This window comes from Pogonomyrmex barbatus, unplaced genomic scaffold, assembly GCF_055798465.1.
Source record: "Pogonomyrmex barbatus isolate J1 unplaced genomic scaffold, ASM5579846v1 scaffold17, whole genome shotgun sequence".
Lineage (NCBI taxonomy): Eukaryota > Metazoa > Arthropoda > Insecta > Hymenoptera > Formicidae > Pogonomyrmex > Pogonomyrmex barbatus.
The window spans coordinates 4268259-4285202 of NW_028297113.1; the positions used below are offsets into that span (position 1 = coordinate 4268259).

General features: G+C 33.2%; 3 protein-coding genes across 5 annotated transcripts; 2 read left to right on the top strand and 1 right to left on the bottom strand.

The window, feature by feature from the left end:
* Positions 1-330: 330 nt before the first annotated feature.
* Positions 331-8766, top strand: prd1 (pleckstrin homology domain-containing protein pruning defect 1). 2 transcript variants are annotated; one of them, XM_089074569.1, is made up of 9 exons: positions 331-633; positions 2433-2628; positions 2995-3182; positions 3669-3857; positions 3936-5633; positions 5715-5939; positions 6099-6697; positions 6797-6916; positions 6987-8766. In XM_089074569.1, exons 1-8 carry the CDS (start codon positions 346-348, stop codon positions 6888-6890), a joined length of 3477 nt encoding a protein of 1158 aa, XP_088930695.1. In that variant the 5' UTR covers positions 331-345; the 3' UTR covers positions 6891-6916; positions 6987-8766. The 2 variants fall into 2 exon arrangements, with proteins under 2 accessions (XP_088930695.1, XP_011631168.2); XM_011632866.3 differs by having other exon boundaries at positions 6099-6680.
* mRpL47 (mitochondrial ribosomal protein L47) lies at positions 8762-11037 on the bottom strand. The gene is made up of 5 exons (XM_011632865.3): positions 10728-11037; positions 10197-10364; positions 9897-10111; positions 9613-9772; positions 8762-9506 (listed from the first exon to the last, which is right to left on the bottom strand). The coding sequence occupies exons 1-5, from the start codon at positions 10847-10849 to the stop codon at positions 9365-9367; spliced, it is 807 nt and encodes a 268-aa protein (XP_011631167.2). The 5' UTR covers positions 10850-11037; the 3' UTR covers positions 8762-9364.
* Positions 11038-11351: 314 nt separating this feature from the next.
* Positions 11352-16901, top strand: LOC105423195 (ATP-dependent DNA helicase Q5). Of its 2 annotated transcripts, XM_011632864.3 has the most exons (14): positions 11353-11745; positions 11913-12037; positions 12524-12688; positions 13130-13306; positions 13382-13561; positions 13637-13742; positions 13811-13922; positions 14009-14236; positions 14481-14672; positions 14755-14872; positions 14936-15025; positions 15098-15277; positions 15480-16605; positions 16709-16901. In XM_011632864.3, exons 1-14 carry the CDS (start codon positions 11658-11660, stop codon positions 16756-16758), a joined length of 2937 nt encoding a protein of 978 aa, XP_011631166.3. In that variant the 5' UTR covers positions 11353-11657; the 3' UTR covers positions 16759-16901. The 2 variants fall into 2 exon arrangements, with proteins under 2 accessions (XP_088930696.1, XP_011631166.3); XM_089074570.1 differs by lacking the exon at positions 15098-15277 and having other exon boundaries at positions 11352-11745.
* The last annotated feature ends 43 nt before the right edge of the window (positions 16902-16944 follow it).

Below are 16944 nucleotides of genomic sequence, written 5' to 3' on the forward strand. Positions count from 1 at the left end.
ATCTTGAACATATTCTGGATTTTGGAATCCGCTTTACATAAAAAAAATCCCATCTTTAATCTTTTTCGACCAAACGTAGGGGGGGGGGGGAGAGTCCTGTCTGTTTTGGCGTGATAACCTTTTGACAATTGTATTTACAAAATACAAAGTAACAAACAAGACGGAGCAGGCGAGCAGGATGGAGTGAGAGTCGGTGTTCCCGTCATCTGTCTCTAGATAGCGGCTGGACGAAGTTTGTGCGGAAGAAGTGGAGGAAGAACGCCGGCATAAAGACGCCGGGCGCGTCTGATCGTGTCGCCAGTCGCGGCTTGAAAATCGCGGGTGACCTGCGCCTCGGTAAAATCAATGAGCGCGTCCGGCAACGGGATCGACGACGGCAGCGCGACGCCGCAACCGTGCGACATCGGCAACGACCGCGTCGTGGGTGCCGCCGCTTGGCCCGGCCTGCTCCGTAAAATCCTCGGCACCGTCCATCGCGGTACGGGAGAGCCGTTCTTACGTCGGCGCGACGCCGATCATGTAAGCGCACGTGGCGGCGCGATGCCGTCGAGCCGCGAAGACATGGATCTCTGCACCGACAAGGTCCTCTCCAAGGGCAGGATCTTGCAGGAACTGACGAAGGCTGTCAAATTGGTGAGCGAGCGATCGCCAAGAGGCCCTACCCTCTTTCCGCAATGTTTACCACACATTATATTCCCCCCGTAGGTTTTGCGCGTAGTATCTCCTTTCCCTCGGTCTCTAGAAAGCATGGATATGTCTCGCATCTAAGGATGATTCTGAAACCGACGTAGTTTACGAATCCCAAGTTGCGCTGCGTATCGGACACACTTACGTACACTTTCGAAAAGAATTGTACAGAGAATGGGAGATTGTTGCAATCTCGGCGAGACTAAACTCTCGAATGCTTTATCAATTAACGAGAAGCATGTCTTACGTCAGTTGTCAATTGCGGTCTCGTGGTCGTGGGGTAATAACTAATAGGGAACGTTTTTGGACTACGACGTTCATAGGTTCAAGTCCGAACTCACCGATGTAGCACCGGCTCTCGTTTTTGGCCAATCGTGCCAATCGTCGCGTTTCCGTTGTCGCCAAGATAAACGTAGAGATTATTTTACCTCGAAACTTTTTGTCGATAATTGTGTATCAGTTGCTGCTCTCCGAACCTCTGAACCTGCAAATCGGGATTTCAAAATCGCGAGCGGTGTAAAGGTGACCTGCAATCTCAGTCTTGTGCAATGTCATTTACTTGACTTATACTTATATTGCCGTTGTATTCCCGTAACGTGATTTTTTTATTTGATACGTTTCAAAGCTCATTAAATCTAAACAATATTCCAATATTCGATTAAAAATTTACTAGAAACAGCGAATGAGTTTTTATGAGTTAGGAAATGAATGCGACGAAACAAGACGAAAGAGAATCTGTCAACGAAAAAAAAGTCTGGAGTCCAAATAAAATTTAATAAAATAACGTGAAAGATTAAGGTTAATAAAATAGGCGCAAACTGAAACGAATACGGAGTTTAATTCGTGTCTAATTCGCGCCCCTTTCGCACGAGGAGAATCGGAGGAAATGTGCATATATATATATATATATATATATGCGTGACGTTGTGACGTCGTGCGACCTGCTCGCGGCTTAATCGCGACGCAACGCGGCTCCAAATCGAACGCTCGCACACATACGCACATAATAGAGACGGGCGCTCGATCGGAACGTGTGCGCGCTCCGCGGCCTCTCGATGTCGCATCGTCCTCTGTACCTTTAAACAACGCGAAATTTCACGCTGAGGAAGAAGCGCACGGCGAGCCTCGCATGTAAACGACGAGATCCGCGAACGCTATCGCGGAGTGAGTCACTTTACCTGAGGCTGACTAGCCGCGCTGACATTTCATTGACAGCCGCGCGGATGTGCGTTGTACGGAACAGCTGATAAAAGCTTCTGTCCTTTCTATACCTCGGCTTTCTTTTGTCCTGTCTCCTTTTCACTCCGCGATTATTGATCGCGCGCTTATCTTATTCTTCTCGCGTTGTTCAGCGCGGAAAGTCTCTCACTGAAAATGGACAGATCTAAAATTGACTTCGCGGTTTTGGGTCACTTCTAAGATCTCACTCGTAAAAGTGAGACGGATGGCGTTGGCTAAAAGTGAACGTGCTTGCTTGAAAGTAAAAGCATGATGTAAAAACATATCCCACATTTCGTGTAAATAACCTTTCGCTCTTATTATGAATAGTCTACTTTATATTTAGAAAAAGAGATCTTCTGTGCGCTCTTATGTTTTACATATGTATTAAAAATATTCAGATTTTAAAATTTATCAATACGTTATATATTTTTATATTTTTTTGTACTTTTGTGTAATGTATTTTTATTTTGTGCTGGACTTTAATTACGTATCGATGAAAATAATACATGTATGTTTTGATGTAGGTCTATGCCCAAAGTCTCTATGGTACTGTGGTTTTGGATGGTGATTCCTGGTTGGTTTATTGGCTGGATCGTGCATTGCGTCATGGGTTACGTATAGAAAGACATGGATATTGGGGCACTGCTAGAGAACTTAGCCATCAGGACACAGTAGTGGTCATTCATGCACTGCAAAGTGTATTAACTTCCATCGGAAAAGGTACACTTCGATGCATAGAAAGAACATGTTCAGTCTGACACCTGTATCTGTTGTCATCTCATCCTCATTTGATCGATATCATTTTAACAGATATAACGATCATAATTTTATCTTATCACAAAATTGTTAAAGAGTAAAAGTAAAGGCAGTAATTCATGTCTCATTATAATTAAATCTCATGTTACTTCATTTTGTAATTAAATATATTGTAATGCTTTAATTTCAAGATTATTGAAAAATTTTTATATTGAATTTTGAAATTTCAAGCATGTTTATTTGAATGTGCACCTAAAACTACATCTAAACATTTATATATTTCAATATTTTTCTCATTAATTTTCTCGGATTATTGTTCGTGTTGTACAGGTCGAGCATGGCTCTATCACACCCTGAGCGAAGGCAGTTTTGAGAGTTATCTGGCCTGTTTACTGCGCGACACGAAGACGTTAAAGAAACAGTACTTTCCACATGCACTCGTTAGAGATGCTGATAAGACCAATCAATTGGTTAATCTTCTTGCCGGTCTGGAAAACGTGTCCTTCACATTGCAATTGGTATGTTAAATCAACGTGATAAATAACAACTTATAAATAGTTTACGAAATGTTTAGCAAGCAGTAGCACTTTTATGCAGAACCGAATCAACTTTCTCTCTCTTTCTCTGTTTAACATTCAGCATGCATAATTTTTATTCTATATATCCCTATGCAGATATCAATATCACCCCCTGGTTACACTTATCACGCTAATGAATAACATCAATCACATAACAAGAGCCACACATGCATATGCTATTTGATAGATTGTTTTATATAAAGTTGTAAAGAGCAGGGGGTTATCATTTTATTTACGAATACACACTTTATTTCGTACGGACTATATATCGCTTGATTTGCTTATTCATGGAAAATTTCTGGAAACATTTTGAAAAAAAAAGATATTTACACAGAATTATCTGAAGTTGCTAGATTGATATGCAGTTGATAACTTTATGACATATCAATTAATAAAACTAATGCCATTTTAAAAACTAATATCTAGGATGTTACATATTTGGATATTTGCAACTACATGCCACAGAGGCCTATGAGTGTAAATCCGTCGGGAACAATCTTACATCTAAGGTCTTCTAGCGTTTCATCGAGCCTAGCTTCTCCAGGAGACAGTGGCGTTGCGTTCGATAGCGACATGGATATTGCAAATGAGACTGATGGAAGCAGCTATAAAGAGGTAAGATATATATTGGATTTAAAAAGTCTCCATATCTGTTAAAATGAATTGGATATTAGAACATATAAATTTCAACAGGAGGACTATCCAATGGATGATATTCTTAAATATCGAAATAATAGGTATAAAACGATTATCAACAATCGCATGGAGGACAATAAGAATTTCGGATCCAGTGACTCGAGCGAAGATGGCAAGACGCCAACACAATCACCGATTACTAAATTTCAGACTGTTATGATGACGAAAAATGACATAGTTAACCAAAATATAACGCGAAAACTGGACGATAATGAAATGAATTGCTCCAGTTTGGAGACTCTTAAAGATTATGATTTCTATAGCAAGAGTCTGGATGAAACGAAACTGGATAAAACGAACAAAATCGATAATGGGGTAAAAGATTTTAATAAGAGAAGCACTTACTATAGCGATAGTCCCGCCTATAGCTTTAAGAAAAATATAGATCCTCGTAATTCTTATGTAATCAATAATGATACGAATCTATTGGAGCTGAGCATGACAATTTCCGATTGTGACAACATGGATGCACCTTACGGCATTTTGAATACCATTAATATGAGCGATACCAGCATTCTATCTTCCTCCAGTTCAGAGGCCATAGTACAACGTAGGCAACGTAAAAAGAAGCGGGGCGAAAGCAAGAAACGAGTCAGTTTTCACGAAGATATACTGAAAACGATGAAATTGGAAGATGACGAGATTTATGCTGATTTTTCTATGAGTTTCTTGGTACCTAGTTCTGTTTTAAAGAGGGATGCTCAGAAAGGCAGGTACAGTTGGTGTGCACACGGAGACTCGCCGTATGTGCAGAAGAATGTGAATGCCGGCAGGAACGTTCACTCGGACTGTTATTCATTCTCGTCATCGTCGAGTGCGTTTGATGGTGACGAAAGTGATAAGTCATCGAAGATGTGTATTGATATGCCATGTCAGCGCAATTGCAGGTGCAATTGCGATTTATCATTGTCAGAGCGTGGGGCACCAGAAGGTCAAGAGGATCCGGGTAAGAATTTGAGGCCTAAAATGGAAATAGAATTGGAAGAAAATGAGGCTCAAGAAGCCTATATCGTTGAAAAGGCGTGCGGTAATATAGTCGAAGATCCACCGTCCAAGGTAGAGATGCCGCAATCAATGAATCTGAAAAAGTATCCTAATTCGAACGATTGGTCGGATGCAGATAGCGTAACAACATCTGAATTAGAAGAACGTAAAAGTAGTCGACACTTAGTCTCACCGTCGAAGAAGCGCAATATGACAGCGATACTGACAGGTGAGAGTAGTAATAAGCTCTTGGCGCCGCCTTTACGCCAGGCACCATTAAAGACATCATTGCTGAGTAGATTTCTAAAATCGATTACCGAGAGGAAATTCGAAATCAAGAAGAACAAAAAACCACCGAAAGCGAATACCTTGTACATCAAAGGAATCAAGATGAGCTATGATTCTTTCAAAGATTTTAATGACAATCTCGACAAGGAGATTCAAGAGAATGTGGCTGCTGAGAAACAAGAGTTCAGCGGCGAGAAAGTAAGTCTAAAACTGCGTGAACTTTTCAAGAGGCATATCTACCGTGACAAAACGGAGGAGCTATATAAAGTATACAAAGTGCGAAGTTCATACATGACAAACGGTGAGAGTAAACCGATGATCGCGCTACTGACGGACAAGACGCTGTATTTAACTGGCTCGAAGATGGACCATTCTTATAGTAATCAGTTCGTTATTCCTTATAATGAACTAGATGTTATTATGGTAAAAAAGATTTAATTATATTTTTTTTTTCTTGACTTATACTGTGCATATACTTTGCTAATTTGTTTTTTGTATATGCAGATCGGTCCAAATGCACAAAGTATTTTAATTTCCAACGCCGACTGTGAAATGCAATATCTATTCTCTACTGGCAGCTCGCAAACTACCTCAGAATTAATTGGCCATTTAGAAATGGCCATGAGACGATCACCAACCAAACCGAGGCTTCCTGCTGTTAAAGAATTGAATTATGAAGATATGCATATTCTAAGAAATTCAATTCTTACTGATACAGCTGTGCATCCCGTACGTAAATCATTTTTAAAAATTGTGGGATAATAATAATTACTATTTATTACTATATATATATATATATATATATATATATATACTATATATTATTATATGTTTGTATATTGTTATCTGTATATCTATATATTATTCATTTTTCCATTGCCTTTGTAGGATGAGAAAATTGAACATTACAGCCTTATTTATATGGAAGATGAACATATGTCGCCACCTAGTACACCCTGTGGGCCAATGAAAGAGGGTGATTTAATGTTCCGACCGCATACGTATCAACATTTGCATCCAAACGCGCCCACGAATCCTTGGGAGGCTGGCTATTTCGTTCTGAAAGGCGGAGTAGTTTATATGTTTACGGATTCGAATCAGCGACTTCCCAAGCGCGCTATACCATTGAAAGGTGGTTTATGCCAAGGATGTAGAAGAATTCCCAATTCTCATCGGCCACACACCTTCGAGATACTACTGAAACCCAACAAATCGTATCAATTCGCTGCTCCGGATGAATATGTAGCTTCTGAATGGCTACAAAGTTTTGTTCAAAGCGCATCAGGCTTATTCGATAGTGCGGAAAAGACAGAGCCGTTACCTTGCAGCCTTGTTACGACTACAAAACACTTAGTGGCGATGAAAGAAGTTCATCCCGGCACGCAGAGAGGTCAAACGCTCTCTTGCGCTTCCATTAAAGACCTTGCAGCGTTCAGAGTACCATTGGTGCAGCAATCGTGGTGTATACTGGTAAACATATATTTGGTGTAAATCATCAACTGTATATAATGTATAAAATATATAGAACTTTATGTTCCGTTACTAAATAGAGTTTACAATTGAAGTTTATTATTGTACCTTTACAGGAATTCGCGTGTCGAGAAGTGCACGAAAGTAGCGGCGATTGGATCATATATTTTACGAATCATACCGAGCTCTGTGCTTTTAAAGAGATTTTAGAAACATTATGGACGGATGCAAACTTGGTAGGACATATTTTGCAATTGTCATTACATAGTAATATTATTATATTATGTAATCTCTTGATTATTATAGGGCGAGTTTCCTATGGCAACGCTTTCACCAGAGGATAAATTGCAACGACGTTGCTCAGATGCCAGCAGGGATCTGGAACACGCTTGGCGATATTTGCTACCACCAGCTTTAGAGTAAATGAAAAATGTACTAGTACTAGACAATATATACACCGTCATTTGAAAAATTATTTTATCATATTGCCATAAAAAAAAAAACATAAAACAGAACTCTCGTAATAACACACCCGAATATCCAGGTAACTACGTCTGAAAATTTGAACATTAATACATCATACGCCAAAGATAAGTTATGCAATATAATACAAATTTTTTTGCTTCTGTTGCAAATTAAAAATGTGCCATACATCTGTCAGTTGGAACTAGAATAATTCTTATTTTATGGCTTATATATTATAAGTAGAAACATGAATGTTATTTGGACATACGACATTTGATTTATGGTATGATATGATAAATTTCTAATTTCAAGATGCAAATATATGTGCAATATTCTCGCTGTATTGTGGTTAATGAAAGATAAAACATTATCTTGCATATAAGATATAAGTTGCCTCAAACATATAGATAACTGTATTTAGAAAAATCGTAAAATGGTGCATTACCTTTCTTGTAGCATAAGCCATCATAATAAGCTACTATTTATGATGACGCAGAGAATGTAATATAACAATAACTCTTGAGACATTATTGATTACTATATAAATGTCTATATATTCACATATATTGAAGAGACGAACCAGTATGCATTTTAATACGCACTATATATTGATATTAAAATAGATATTTATCCGAGTTAATAAAATTCAAGATCACATAAAGCAGCTTTGACAAAAAATAATACTTTATAAAAATCGCTTTTGAAATTAGATTATATCATTTAGCATTCCTATTACTATTTATAATTATAAATCGCTTTTACTTTTTTACTATCAAGACTTTTTACATATCACATGTATTTGTGATATGTCCCAAAATTTTACTCCATATTAATTTTTTAAGTGTACAAATGAATTGTAAGCATAATAATTGTATTATACATACTAGTTATTAATTTAATAAATACAATTTTAAATTTAATTCATTAAATATAGATCTACAAATATAGCTTGTATTAATTTTTGTTGCGTTATACATAATATTAATTTTTCTAAATGTTTGTCATTTTACGAAATGATTCAAGTTAAAGTTACAAATGTTACCAAAATAATTACATACAATTTATGTTGTGTAAAACTTGAAAAATTAATATGTTTTAAATATGCTTATAATATGTGTAAAATTAAGATAGCTATGAAAATCTGTACATGAAAATGAGTTTTCTTTGTGATGTAATAATACAACACATATACTTATGTTAATATCTTTGGGATAAGATATTTGTTATGATTTTTTTTAAGTTATAATCTTGTGTTACCAAAGCTACATGAACAAATGCATTCTGAATATTCTTGTGAATAAATACTTAAGTTTTGCATTACTTCATGTAGCTCCGTACGTGATTGTGATATGCTGTTTAGTAATAAGTGTCAGCTGTTGTTAAGTTCATGAGATTTCTGTGAGATTTATGTAAATTAAAAAAGTAATGCGCGGAAAAGAAATCGGTTTTGTATGTTAGTGCTGTGTGAAAAGTATGCGGAATTAAATTTTTTACAAGTTACAGCAGCATGTTTTAAATGTTACATCCGTATACTTTTCACATACAAAAGTCTTGTATCACCATACACAACCTGCAAATTATGATGAATAGAGAATTAATAAAAGTGTACAAGAGAATTTAATTGGATGAATAATTTATTTCATTCATTTCTTATATTATTTTGAGAAGTTTTTAAAAAACATTCTATTGAAATTCATAATTCTATAAGTTTCACTAGCAACAACAGCAAATACTTCTCTAATTCATTTTACTTTATACTATATTTTTTATATTGTATTTCATTTCATATATAATTTAAAAGGCTTGAAAATCTTGAATAATATGGAATCTTTATTCTAATTATATAGTTCTAATCATCATATAAAGTAATATTATTTTTCATATTTATATATAGTTTGCGTTCTGATATTCACTGTCAATAGTGAAAATATGTAAATTATTGTAGTTCATGTCACATATATTATAGGTTTTCAGTATTAGCAGTGAATATTGGAATGCAGCCATAATCTAATACAAACTGATCACTTTTATGTAATTAAATAATATACATAATTAATTTGAAATATAATTTAATTAAATTATAAATCTTAGATCTCTAAAATAAAGAGATAATTTAAGAAAAAACATTATATATGTAAACTTATCTATTAGCAATTGAGTATCTTACATTTACAAATATAACAGATATTCAATAATTTGCTATTAACAGAAATTGCACCTTATTCAGGTACAGTATGACCTCTTGCTCTTTTGGAAGTTCTTACTTTATCTATATCAACATTTGGAAACTCCTCTTTCACAGCTTCGAGATCCATATTTGGGAATTTTCTCATTAACATTGCAACACGATTTCTCTCACGTCTGAAACAAATAAAGATAATTTTTTCCTTCCTTTTCTTTAATAGAAATAAAATAAATTGAGAGATATACTGCATGTATATGCAATAAGCAAATGAATGTTACGAACGTTCTTGCTTTGCGTTTTTTATTCCAAAGTTGCTCCCTGTACAAGCGTAGAAACTTCTGAGTTGCATATCCGCCATAACCAAACAAGTGTGTCTTATGCCATCGTGTGTTCACAAATTTTGGAATACTATGTTGACGCATTCGATAATAAAACCTTAAACCTATAAAGAGATAAAAAAATTAATATTACTTTTTATATTTAGATTTCTTTTACAATTTTCCATACTTTTTTATATAATTCTAAATATATAAAAAAATATACATATATAGTAATCTATCCTATACCTAAACAATTATAGGTCAATTTTCCAGGACGTTCTCCTGTCTCACCAGTTTCGAGCAAATGATATGCTCTATTTCTTTCACGAACAACTGATTCCAAGTTATTCATGCTATCTTGAACCTTGTCTAAACGTTCGGGATTTGGGAAAATTTGATTTGCAACCTTACATGCTTCTTCCATGGTCATAAGCATGTTACGTTCTTTCAATAATACAAACCTATATTCATTCAAAAATATATCAATCTGTAAAATGCCTAAGGGAAATCAATAAGTAAAAATAACTTAGGATAGGCAAATTTTACCATAATTTGTGGAGATCCGAATTGCTTTTTAATCTCAATTCATCTTTCTTCCAGAATCGACCAACTCGCACCTCATTTTTTCCCCAATTCTTTGGGTCGTCAAAGAACTCCATCAAATCACGGCGTTCCGATGTGAGATGCACAAATGCACAGTGTAAAGCTGGTGTTCTGAATTTACAAAAAAAGATACATTTAAAAAATTATCAATATTTACCTGTTATTTAAAGTAACATTTAGTACTAAACGCGTCCGTTTGTTTTAATTCTTTTGTCCCATATTAAAATCCTATTCACAGTCGGCAAGTGCCGTGTTCAGCACTAACGTGCCGAAGAATGAGATGATAACGTATGATCAATTCTTGTGCGTGTCAAACGACAAAGATTACAAACAACGCGAAAAAGGAATAAATACTTCTATGAAAATACCTTTATGATTTTTCTGAGTTAATAGGAAATTACATTGCAGATCAGGAATACCGGCGGACTGAACGAAGTAACATAAAGTATAACTCGAGAAGGCTAAGATACGAACCTACGAAGAAATGCATGTTTGGGAGGAGCGATAACACTTGGTGTCAAAGATAGATTCGTAAAAAGTTTTGTTATGCCGTTCATACTTTTAGTGGCTTGCACGGCCTTTATAAGCGCCGCCATTTTTTCTACTGCTCTCTATTGCTCCCCCACGTTAAATTTCCGCATCAGCGAGGAAAAACTTTTGCTGAGAGTGGCCATGCCATAGAAAAATCTAAGAGCTGTCACTCATATTTTAGCTAGTACCAGTCCACCAGTGCCTCTATGTGCAGAAAACATATTCTTTGAAGCTATGTCCACGGAGACAAAGGCTGCGTTCCGATATTCACTCTAAGTACTGAAAATCTATAATATACGTGATCTGAACTATATATTTTCAGTACTGGCAGTGAATATCGGAACGCAGCCAAAGCAACCGTGGATAAATTTTCGTGACCACTAACTGGTTCATTTTCTTATGCGTTATGCATTAGTGTCGGTCCACAATAGGTGATTTAAGCTTTAAGAAGTAAGAAATTGACCAATTATAATCGAATATGAAAAAAATACTCGACTACAATTGGTCAATTTCTTACGGCTTAAAGATTAAATACTTATTGTGAACCGACACTAAGATTGTCGGTCTTTAATAGTATCTCGTCGGTGATAATATCAACGTTCTTCAATTATTCCCTTTGGTGGTCTCGAAAATTTACTACAGTTGTCGGTCTTTAATAATATCTCGTCGGTACCTAATAAAATAAGCTAACCTAATCTGACTTCGAACGATACTTGATGCGTGTCATGTGGCGCGTGGTTTCAGCGAACATACATATTCACGCTTATCGAATACATAAATCAATCGTAAGATTAGCGGACGTTCGGTACGGTGTTTTGCTGATTTTTCTGATTTTTTAGAAGGGAGCCTAAATTGTCGTGGTGATTAGTGACGATGTTGCAAAGTGTCTTGAAATCGAAGTTCGGCTATGAGGATTTTAAAAACGACATTCAGAAACAGGCCACTACTACCATTCACAAAAGTATTTTTTTCTTTTCTCCGATATATACTAATCATTATACTAATCTGTCCGTTGGATTATTGTTATTTTTGTTTATAATATCTTTCAGACAGCTGTTATTATTATTTTTTCTTTTTTCATCAGCGGATATTTTGGAAAGTAAATTTATGAAATGTTAACGATTTTAGGAAAGCAAGATGTATTTGTATGCATGCCGACGGGTTCCGGGAAATCTCTCTGTTTTCAATTACCAGCAATAATGATGGAAAAGAAAGTCGCAATTGTCTTTTCACCCCTCTTGGCCCTGATGAAGGTATTTTTTCTATCATCTATTTTCTATTTGTCTTCTATTTATCCTCTAAACATACATCTTTTTGTAATATGATTCTGAAAGTTAGTTTTTTAGAAAAACTAGAAAAACAATAGAGAATGTGTTAGGTACAATAGTTTTTTTCATTTAGCATATTTAATATTTTGTTAACATATTTTGTTACAAAAATAAAATCCATTGAAGATTTTTTTTCTTCAAACTAGACGAAACAGCAAAATTGCCATTTCTATACTATTATTTAATTCTAAACAAAGGGATCATTAAAATTCAAATTAGCTACAGATTATTTCTATCAAAGGAAATTTGTTCAGAACCTGGGAAAATAGTAATTATGATTGACAAAAAAAGAAAGATTTTAAAATAAGATTCTTAATCAATATCTAATATACTTAATCACTGAGTAATATATTTAATTAGTGTCTAATAATCATGCCTGTTGAGTCCTGAATATTGATTTAATTTTTACAGAATCAAATAGACTTCTTGTTGAGCAAGAAAATAAATGCCTGTTCTTTGAATTCGACCACTTCCAGCAAAGAGAGGGGTACTATTATGAAGGATTTACTATCAGACGCACCTAAGATAAAATTATTATATGTCACTCCTGAAATGGGAGCGCAACAACATTTTCAGGTATTTTCTAATCTATTCTTTCGTAAATTAATAATTTTCTATTCTTTCGTAAGCTTAGGAGAACTTGTGTGTATTTATTTTTATTTTTCATGTCTTTAGGCTTGTTCTTTATCCAGCTGTATTGAATTGCACTAAAATTATTTGCTTTCATCAAGCTTTAAATATGTTTATTTTATTTTAAATAATTAATTCAGTTATAAGGAACAGTCATTTCGTTATCTCTACATGTCTAGCGGTTAAAACATAATATTAAGATATTTTGAAGGCTATTTGGAAAAATAATTATTTCAAGATATTGATCTAAAATGTTTAATTTTTTAATTTTATTGTGATATATGTGTATATATATATATATATATATATATATATATATATATATATATATATACATGCATACATACATACACATATATATGTATATGTATATAATTTAATGTTTAGGAAACAATAACTCAAATGCAGAAGAAAAAAACACTCTCTTATTTCGTTATTGACGAAGCTCATTGTTTGAGCGAGTGGGGTCATGATTTTAGGCCAACCTATAGACAATTGGGAATATTCAAAAAATTATGTCCCAAAATACCTATGATTGCATTAACGGCGACTGCTGCGAAACAGGCATCTAAAAAATATTAATATTTAAAATTTTGAGGATTATTATATTATAATAACATGTTGAATATTGTATGGCAGGTAAAGAATGATATTCTTCAAAGCTTGTACATTAAAGATGCAAAGATATTTTCTCAGCCAGTATTTCGTTCTAACTTATATTATGACGTATGGTTTCAAGATGTATTAGATAAACCATTTATGCATCTAAAAAATTTTATTTTGGATGCATTTGGTCCCACAGATAATTCTATTCCTATGGTGAGATCTAGATCATGTAATATTCTGTGAACTGTTTGAAATAATATTGTGGATTTTTTTATAATATTTTTTTAGCACAAAAGAAATTGTGGTATCATTTATTGTAGAAAAAAGGAAGCAACTGAAGTTGTTGCACATAAATTGACTCTTGCTGGTATTACCACACTTGCGTATCACGGAAGTACGAAATTTTTTATAGTATACTGATTTATCAACTTGCAAAAGAAATGATGAAGATATTTTAAATAGGCTTGAAAACTCAGGAACGTAACGAAGTACAAAATAAGTGGACGTCAGGTGAAGTACCAGTCATCGCGGCAACATGTAGTTTCGGGATGGGCGTTGACAAGGGATCTGTTAGGTAGTTTTGTCATTTTCGGAAAGCAATATTATATCAAGGAAAATAAAACTATGTTTATTATATGAATATTATATGAATATACATAGATTTGTGGTTCATTGGACAATACCTCAGAATATTGCAGCATATTATCAAGAATCAGGAAGAGCTGGCAGAGATGGCAATCAAGCGTTCTGCAGGATTTACTTCAGTAATGAAGAATATGGACCTATTTCATTTCTTATCAAAGAGGAAATCGCCCATAAGAATTCGGAACTTGTGAAAAATAAGTGGCAAAATTTTGAGAAAAGCGTCGCATATTGCTTGGAAGCGAAGTATGATTTTTATTTTTTACAAAAAAATTAAATTATAATAATTAAGAATAGAAAAATGCATTTATCCAGAGATTTTGATTATGTTTCATTATTTTGATTATTTCGTGTTTTTGAATTATAAAAAATAATTATATTAAAGTTAAATTATAGAATTTCGTATTTTGAATGCCTCAGAAGTTGCCTGATATTTTAATTGTATTGATATATAATAATATAACTTATATTTATTCATTGCTGTATATAGATGTCGACATGGAGTATTCTCTAAATATTTCGGAGATTCTCCACCGCCTTGCAAGAATAGATGCGATATTTGTAAAACTAAAGATGAGGTACTAGCAAGAATTGCTCAATTCGAAATGTGTCAGATTAGATCTAAAAGATCCCGGAGTAATATGGGTAGTGTAATGCAAATGAATCAGAGTGATGATGAAATGTATGTATGTGAAAAATTAGTTGAACAATTTATTTACAACGGATATATTTTTATTGTGTTTATAATTTAATATTAATAATAGGGATTTTGATGAACCACAAGAATCAAGGGAGAAATTAATAGCAGCTGAAAAACGAGAAAGAAAAGAACTTATTATGGAACAGTTTGCACTTCGACGTGGTACATCTAAAGAAGATGAAGTAAGTTTGTGAAAAAATTTTTTTCATGCTTTGTCATTTTTACTTTTTATTCGTTTTATATAGGTGAGACGGCAGAATATTAAGGACGCGAAAGTAGCGCATGTTCGTGCAGCCAGTAGTACAGATAAGAAGATAAAAGGTTTAACTGTTCAAGTAAGATACCATCTCTATATGAAATATTATTAATATTTTTATATAATTCTTATTTTTCCTCATTATTTTAAGACACGAGAATATTTTTACAATGAATTAAAAATGGCATTATTTGAAAATTATCAACATTTACATGCGGAAATTAATAAACTTCAGGAGAAAACTATACAAGATATAGCTAATAATATAGAATACAAAATATTTTCCAATACCAAAGTACCAAATAAATACAAATTTGACATGTCTAAATTGGTATGTGATATTTTTCATAAATATCTTCTATATTATCTTTTATAAAATTTTATGTATGTGGATAATATAAAAAACTTAAATACTTACATAAATATGTAAATTATCTTAGAATTCAGTTTTCTTGTGTGTAGAATTGAATTGTACCATATAAAATTATATTCTTTTAAATATAAATATTTTTTTGTTTTCTTAACTCATATAGATTTCATCGGTACGAAAATGTACTGATAATAATATCATGTATGAAGCAATACGTAATTATAATGAAACTGAATCCCATAATATGGAATTTAATAATTCTAACAGTATGGATATATCTAGTAATGAACAAATAACAGATTTTATGGAAATAGCAGAATTTACGGAAGATGCTCATCAGTTGAATAAATATAATAAAAAAACTTTTCCTACCACTTTTAAAACTGCATTAGAGATTATAAATGAGGAAAGGTTACGAGAATCTACATCAAATATAAATAAAAAGACTCAATCTAAAGAATCATCTCTTAATAACAGTATACGAAAAAATACAGAAGAAAATGATAAATTACAGACGCAATTTTCAAGTGGTTTTGTTTGTGCGCGAAAAATTTATGAACACAATATGTTGAAATCTAATACAAGTTCCTCTAAATCAAAAACTCGCAAAAGCAAAACAGATAAGAATGTGAAAAAAACAGGTAAAACCGTTTATGAGCAAATTTTAGCATCAGCACAGTCATCGAAAAAGGCTATTGATGAAGTGCCAGATGTTACTTCTAAAACAGAATTGAAAATAGACAATACCGTTGAGCATGTTAAAAGTAAAAATGAAATTAAAAGTGAAAATAAAAAGAGAGACTACAAGATTATTGAATGTCATGAAGATAGCATAGAACCTGTTATAAAGAAAAGAATTATAAATAATGAACGTAGCGATACAATTAACATTAATATATCCGATAAAAATATTGACAAAAAGATTTTAGATAGTAAAATTGATAAAACAACAACTAGAAAAAAAAGCACAGATACTACTAATATTAATGTGATAAATGATGATTCATCAACAATGAAAGATAAAATGAAAAGACACTTGGAAACAAAAGCTAATGTAGAATTAAAGAAAAAAAAAGAAATTGCATATTTATCTCATTTAAAACATGAAAATAGCAAAAGTGGTAATAAAATTAAAGTACCAGCGGACAAAGCTACGCAGTTCAAAACAGCGGAAATTTTGAAGTCATATCTAATGAAATATTATCCATCGGAACGTCTTCCGGATAGAGCAACATTTTCAAAAACTTGCAGGGAAATGCATTATAATATGCTGAAGAAGAAAATATTTGGTATGGCAAATTAAAAAAATTTTGCCTTATTATTGTATTTATTATACCAATTATCTAATTTTTAGTCTTTTTGTTGCAATTGATAAATAATATTTTATTTCAGATAAAGAAGGAATACGTAACTTTGTTGTAAACTTTATGAGACGATCTTAAAGGAGTATTTATTTCACATTTAATGTGTTTCTACTTTCTGTTGATCAAAACGAAAAATAATGCTGTTTATAATCAATGTGTTTAATTATGAATAAATTTCTGTATATGTATCTATAATTCTTAAATTATATTTATTAAATGTATCTTTACTATCTAGCTAAAATTGTACCTGCCCATAAAATTAAA

What these genes read in the sequence shown, in the direction of transcription:
- prd1 (XM_011632866.3), top strand. Translation starts at nt 346, where the DNA reads ATGAGCGCGTCCGGCAACGGGATCGACGACGGCAGCGCGACGCCGCAA. An exon ending in TGACGAAGGCTGTCAAATTG is followed by an intron (nt 634 to 2,432) that starts GTGAGCGAGCGA and finishes GTTTTGATGTAG; the next exon opens with GTCTATGCCCAAAGTCTCTA. An exon ending in ATTAACTTCCATCGGAAAAG is followed by an intron (nt 2,629 to 2,994) that starts GTACACTTCGAT and finishes CGTGTTGTACAG; the next exon opens with GTCGAGCATGGCTCTATCAC.
- LOC105423195 (XM_011632864.3), top strand. Translation starts at nt 11,658, where the DNA reads ATGTTGCAAAGTGTCTTGAAATCGAAGTTCGGCTATGAGGATTTTAAA. An exon ending in GCATATTGCTTGGAAGCGAA is followed by an intron (nt 14,237 to 14,480) that starts GTATGATTTTTA and finishes TGCTGTATATAG; the next exon opens with ATGTCGACATGGAGTATTCT. An exon ending in GCTGAAGAAGAAAATATTTG is followed by an intron (nt 16,606 to 16,708) that starts GTATGGCAAATT and finishes ATTTTATTTCAG; the next exon opens with ATAAAGAAGGAATACGTAAC.
- mRpL47 (XM_011632865.3), bottom strand. Translation starts at nt 10,849, where the DNA reads ATGGCGGCGCTTATAAAGGCCGTGCAAGCCACTAAAAGTATGAACGGC. An exon ending in AAACATGCATTTCTTCGTAG is followed by an intron (nt 10,365 to 10,727) that starts GTTCGTATCTTA and finishes TTGTAAATTCAG; the next exon opens with AACACCAGCTTTACACTGTG. An exon ending in TCGGATCTCCACAAATTATG is followed by an intron (nt 10,112 to 10,196) that starts GTAAAATTTGCC and finishes GAATGAATATAG; the next exon opens with GTTTGTATTATTGAAAGAAC.